The sequence below is a fragment of the Myotis lucifugus genome, unplaced genomic scaffold (genome assembly GCF_000147115.1).
Source record: "Myotis lucifugus unplaced genomic scaffold, Myoluc2.0 scaffold_2783, whole genome shotgun sequence".
Classification (NCBI taxonomy): domain Eukaryota; kingdom Metazoa; phylum Chordata; class Mammalia; order Chiroptera; family Vespertilionidae; genus Myotis; species Myotis lucifugus.
The window spans coordinates 15,057-20,156 of NW_005873831.1; the positions used below are offsets into that span (position 1 = coordinate 15,057).

At 52.4% G+C, this 5,100-nt stretch overlaps 1 protein-coding gene across 1 annotated transcript in view; it reads left to right on the plus strand.

Moving 5' to 3' along the window:
- The window catches only part of LOC102421167 (armadillo repeat-containing protein 6-like), a 20,058-nt gene extending 15,050 nt beyond the window's left edge, over nucleotides 1–5,008 (plus strand). Inside the window, exons 4-7 of the mRNA XM_014450590.2 lie at nucleotides 1,064–1,637; nucleotides 3,145–3,290; nucleotides 4,149–4,280; nucleotides 4,656–5,008. Coding sequence (XP_014306076.1) covers nucleotides 1,064–1,637; nucleotides 3,145–3,290; nucleotides 4,149–4,280; nucleotides 4,656–5,003 — 1,200 coding nt within the window. The 3' untranslated portion in view covers nucleotides 5,004–5,008. The remainder of the gene's footprint in view (nucleotides 1–1,063; nucleotides 1,638–3,144; nucleotides 3,291–4,148; nucleotides 4,281–4,655) is intronic.
- The last annotated feature ends 92 nt before the right edge of the window (nucleotides 5,009–5,100 follow it).

Genomic DNA, 5,100 nt, shown 5'->3' on the forward strand with positions numbered 1-5,100 from the left:
CCCTGACTGGGAATCGACTGTGACCTCTTGGTTCATAGGTCAACCCTCAACCACTGAGCCACACCGACCAGGTTGTACCACAGCTTTTTTATCCACTCATTTACTGATTGTCACGTGGGCTACTTAGAATCTTGGCTGTTGTAAATAATGTTGCATTGAACATGAGGGCCCATATATTCTTTCCAATTATTGTTTCAGGTTTCTTCAGGTAAATTCCCAGAAGTGTTATGCTAGGTCATAAAGCAGTTCTATTTTTTATTTTTTGAGGTAACTCCATACTGCTTTTCACAGTGCTCCACCAGTCTGCATTCCCACCAACAGTGCACAAGGGTTCCCTTTTCTCCACATCCTCACCAACACTTGTTGATTTATTGATGACAGTCATTTTGACAGGTGTGTATGGGTTTGTCTTAAGGCTCCTGTTCAGGCAGGCACTGAGGTCTTAGAGTTGAATTGCAGCTAGATTGTCCTGTTCAGATTGTTTTCTTTCATTATTATTTCCCCCCAGGTGCTTAGAGTTGAATTTGAGCGAATCAGCTGTGTGTACAGTATGGTTTTATTTGGCAGATGCTCAGGAAATATTTGTGGAGTAAATGAGAGAGAAAAATAGGAGACATGGTGTGGGCAGGCCTAGCGAAGGTGGCTTTCACCTTTTTTGGAGAGCTGGCCATTGGAGGGTGTATCAGTTAGTTATGGCTGCATAAGAAGCAACCCCAAACAACAGCCATTTCATTGTTTCTTATGATTCTACTGGGTTGACTGAGTTCAGTTGGACAGTTTGTTTTGCTTGGGACCTCACATGCAGTGGCAGCCAGGGCTGGGATGTTTAAAACATCTGCTCTTGTATGTGTGGCTCCTTGGCAAGGACACTGAGAGGCCTGGACCTTGACTTCTCTGTGGCCTATGAAACTCAAGGCTCCTAAAAGCACAGGCATAGAAGCTGACTTGGCTGGAACTGGCCCCACAGAACTTCCAGTGTAGGCCCAGACCTCAGGGGTACAGCACTGTCACTGTGGCCCTCCTTGGGCTGAGATGACACTGAGGTTTCTCCCATGTTTTCTAGATCCTGGAAGACCTGCAGGAGTCCGTGGCCTGCTATTACCCCCAGGAGGTGTCAGCACAACTTACCCGCTTTTGTGAGCAATGCAAGCAGCACAAGGCCTGCCGCTTTCTGGCAGCTCAGAAGGGTGCCTACCCCATTCTACTTGCTGCCTGGAAGCTGGCTGCAGCGGGTGACCAGGGACTTCTGCTCCAGGCCCTCAATGCTCTGTCAGCACTGATCAATGGCCAGCCCGACCTCTTGGACACCCAGGGCCTAAAGCTGCTGGTGACCACTCTGGACCAGCATGCCGATGCAGCTGATCTGATTTGCTCTGGGATCCGCTGCATACGCCATGCCTGCCTGAAACATGAGCAGAATCGGCAGAGTCTGGTGAAGGCTGGGGTGCTGCCCCTATTAACTGGTGCCATCGTCAGGCACAGCCGCTCTGCCGATGTGGTCAGGGAGGCCTCTTGGGCCCTCCGCATCATGACTTTTGATGATGACATTCGTGTGCCCTTCGGCAATGCCCACGACCACGCCAAGCTGATTGTGCAGGAGAACGGAGGCTTGAAGGTGCTCATCGAGGCTGCCAAAGGTAGGAACAGGTGTGGTAAGAGTTAGAGTCAGGGCCTAGAGCTGCTTCAGGCATAGGCATGGCTGGCTCTAGGCTCCACTTGCCTCTCTTGGCTTCATCCTACCTGCATGGTAGCCCTTATGGAACAGTATCCTTACTCCTAGTTGTTCCAGGAGAGCCAGCACTCATTGGCCAGGACCAAGTCCTATGGACATATCTAAAGCCATTTGGGGAGGGGACTCAGCTCTGTCCAGTGAGATTGAGAGTGGGGAAGAGCTCCCCAAAGGGAAAACAAGGGTGTTTCCCAAAGATGGGGGAAGTATTGCTGGCATTCACTATGGCTGGTCCCAGGTAGCAGTTCACACTTTGGTTCACACTTGGCCACAAATTCTTGTGCACATATGTGTTCCTGACTCCAGGGTAACCATAAGCCTGTCATGGGAGGTTGTAACACTGACATTCAGACCTCAAAGCACCAGCTCCCATCCACTGCATCCATCAAAAAAGGCCTGACAGGTCTGGTGTACTGAAGGTGCTAGAAGAATGAGTTCCCTTTCCCCACCGGCTCTTGCCTTGTCTGCCAGAGAGATGGGCCTGCCTCAGTCTCCCCTCCAAACCCCTAGAGAGAGTGGAAACAGATCTTGATCATCTTGGAAGTCAGGCTGCTTTTCTGAGGGGTCATTTGCATTTTCTTGTTTATTTACAGGAGCTCATTTTTGTCAGGGTTCTACCAGAGAGACACAACCAGTAGGTTATGTGGGTATAAAGAGTTATTGCAAGGAGTTGGCTAATGTGGGGCTTTCGAGTCAAATCCGTGGGGCAGGAACTGACACCACACTCCACAGGGGTGCTTTTTCCTCCTCAGGAAGACCTCAGTTTCTCTGGTAAGGTCTTCAGCTAATTAGACCATCCAGGGTCCACTCCTTTACTTAAAGGCAGATGGATAGCACCATGTCTAGAGAACACCTTCATGGCACATCAGATTAGCGCCCATGGAGTCACTGGGGCACATGAACTGACTATCACATTACCTCTGCATAGATTATGGCTCTCCACCCCTCCCCCCGGAGAGGCAGTGCAGCCTCCTCCCTGTGCCTCTGAGCTTGGTCTTCACAACTGTTCAGTTCTGCCCTGTCAACTCTGTATGTCTCTCTATGGTTTCTGGGTTTCCTCTTATACTTAGAAAGGTCATTCCCACCCCAAAATCATAAAAATAGTCTCGGATGTTTTATTATGGCATTATTATGATTTTCTGTTTTTAGGTATTACCATCAGTTGGTCTGGTATTTAGCTGGGGCATGGTGAAGAGGTGGGGGGAGCAGGGCATCCAGTGTCTTCCTCAGTTGCCAGCAGGGGGCACTGCAGGTCCATACTGCCCATGGTGTTCACTGGGGCTCTCCTGGTTTAGGAAGCCACCTTGCCAGGCAGAGGGTGGAGCAGGATTCGAACCAGGAGTGCTGGCTCGGAGCTGTGGCTGGTCCTCTGCTCCTTCCTCATCCCCACAGTTCCTCTCCCTCCCTCTCTGCAGCGTTCCCTGACAACCCCAGCGTCCTGAGTGAGCTCTGCAGCACTTTGTCCCATCTGACTGTTCGCAACGAGTTCTGTCAAGAGGTCGTAGACCTCGGGGGCCTTGGCATCCTGGTGGCCCTATTGGCCAACTGCAACAACCATCAGGTGGGCATCCAGAGCTGTCTTAAAGTGCAACGTCCCCTCACCCTGATTTCAATTTGACATTTTTCTCCATGCCTGGGAAAGTCTCCAGCCTCTCAGGGAACTTGTCCCTTCGGGCTCCTGCCAGCCATACAAGCCTGTGTGAGGACACACCTGGCCCGTGTGCTGATTCCAAAACCAAAATGTATTTCTACTTCTCATTGACCCATAGGTGGGAACTAAAGTTTTGGGGCAGACAAACCCATCCCACTCTTTCTTACTGTCCTCTAGTATCTTTATATTTTCTTCCAGGAGTAGGAGGGACAGGAGTGGGTGTCGCCAGGCCTAACCCAGACCTCAGCTCAGCTGTGTGATGCTTGAGTGAGGCCTACCCCTCACTTCCTGGGCTTTCCTCTCTGTATAACAGGTCAAGGACCCCTGACCATCATTATTTCATGTAACAGTGACTTATCAACCCCCTCACCACATGTCCAGCCTAAGGCTAGGGATCCTGACCCGGCCAGTGACAGCAGCCGGTCAAGTCAATCACTGCCCACCCTGGGCCTGCAGCCAAGGCCAAGGAGACCTGGTATTCTGATTGCTGACCTGAGCCAATGCTTCCTCTGTGGGGGGTGGGGGAAAATCATTGGAACAACAAGGTCTACTTCCCCTGCCTTCTCTATACAATGAATAGTAACCCAGCTGTCACGTGCCGCCTTTGTGCCCCAGGGCAGCCCTAGCTGTTGTTCAGACTGCTGAACAGCCCCAGACCTACCCTCAAGACCCCCTCCCACAATACAGCAACTTAGCAGTTAGCACCTGGTGCAGCAGGGAGGGGGGCTGGCTGCACCAGGGTGTGACCCCCTTGTTCCCTCCATATAGGACCTTGTGAAGCAAGTGCTGAGTGCCCTGAGGGCCATTGCAGGCAATGATGATGTGAAGGATGCCATTGTCCGTGCAGGTGGGACAGAGTCCATTGTGGCTGCCATGACCCGGCACCTGGCCAGCCCCCAGGTACCTCCAAGGGGCTCATGAGGTGGGGCAGTGGATCTGGAATCCCAGCTCAGTCACTATATCTGTGTGATGCTCTTTCCATTTCCTCAACTAGAGATGAGGGAGGGGGAGGGGCAGGGAGAATGAGGGTGGGCAAGGGGTGGGATCAGGCAAGGTTAGGGTGGAGGGGGGTCTGGTGAGTGAGAGCCAGGGTAAGCAGAGCGGGAAGGGGGACAGAAGAGCTTGGTTGATGTTTTTGTCACCCTGATACTGTTCCTGCTATTGCTGGTCCGGTACACACCTGAACTGATAGTGGTCTGTTCAAGTGGGGTCTTGGGACACTCACCTGGGGGTCTGTTGGCCTGGTCTCAGCCATTCCTGTGACCCATCCTGCAGGTATGCGAGCAGAGCTGTGCAGCCCTGTGTGTCCTGGCCCTGCGCAAGCCCGAGAACAGCCGGATTATTGTGGAGGGCGGTGGTGCTTTGGCTGCACTGGAGGCGATGAAGGCACACCCGAAGGAGGCTGGTGTGCAGGTGGGTAAGGAAGTAGGAGAGGCAGAAGCCCGCATGCAGAAGGGGGGCCAGACAGGCCCTCCTCGTCCCTGTCCCTGTCCCCATTCCCATCATGGCCCAAGCCTTATAGGTTCCTATTCCTTCCCAGCTCCTAGAGTTCTGCAGCTACATGCCATCCTCCAGAGTATACTGTCCCTGCTCCTTTATTCTGTGTTTGATATTTTCTTTTAGGCTCTTTGTAGGAATCTGGGGAGGAGGAGGGAATGGGAGAGAGCAGTGGGGACTGCTGCTTGGATTTGGGATGGTTCTGCCCGCCTCACTGGGGAGT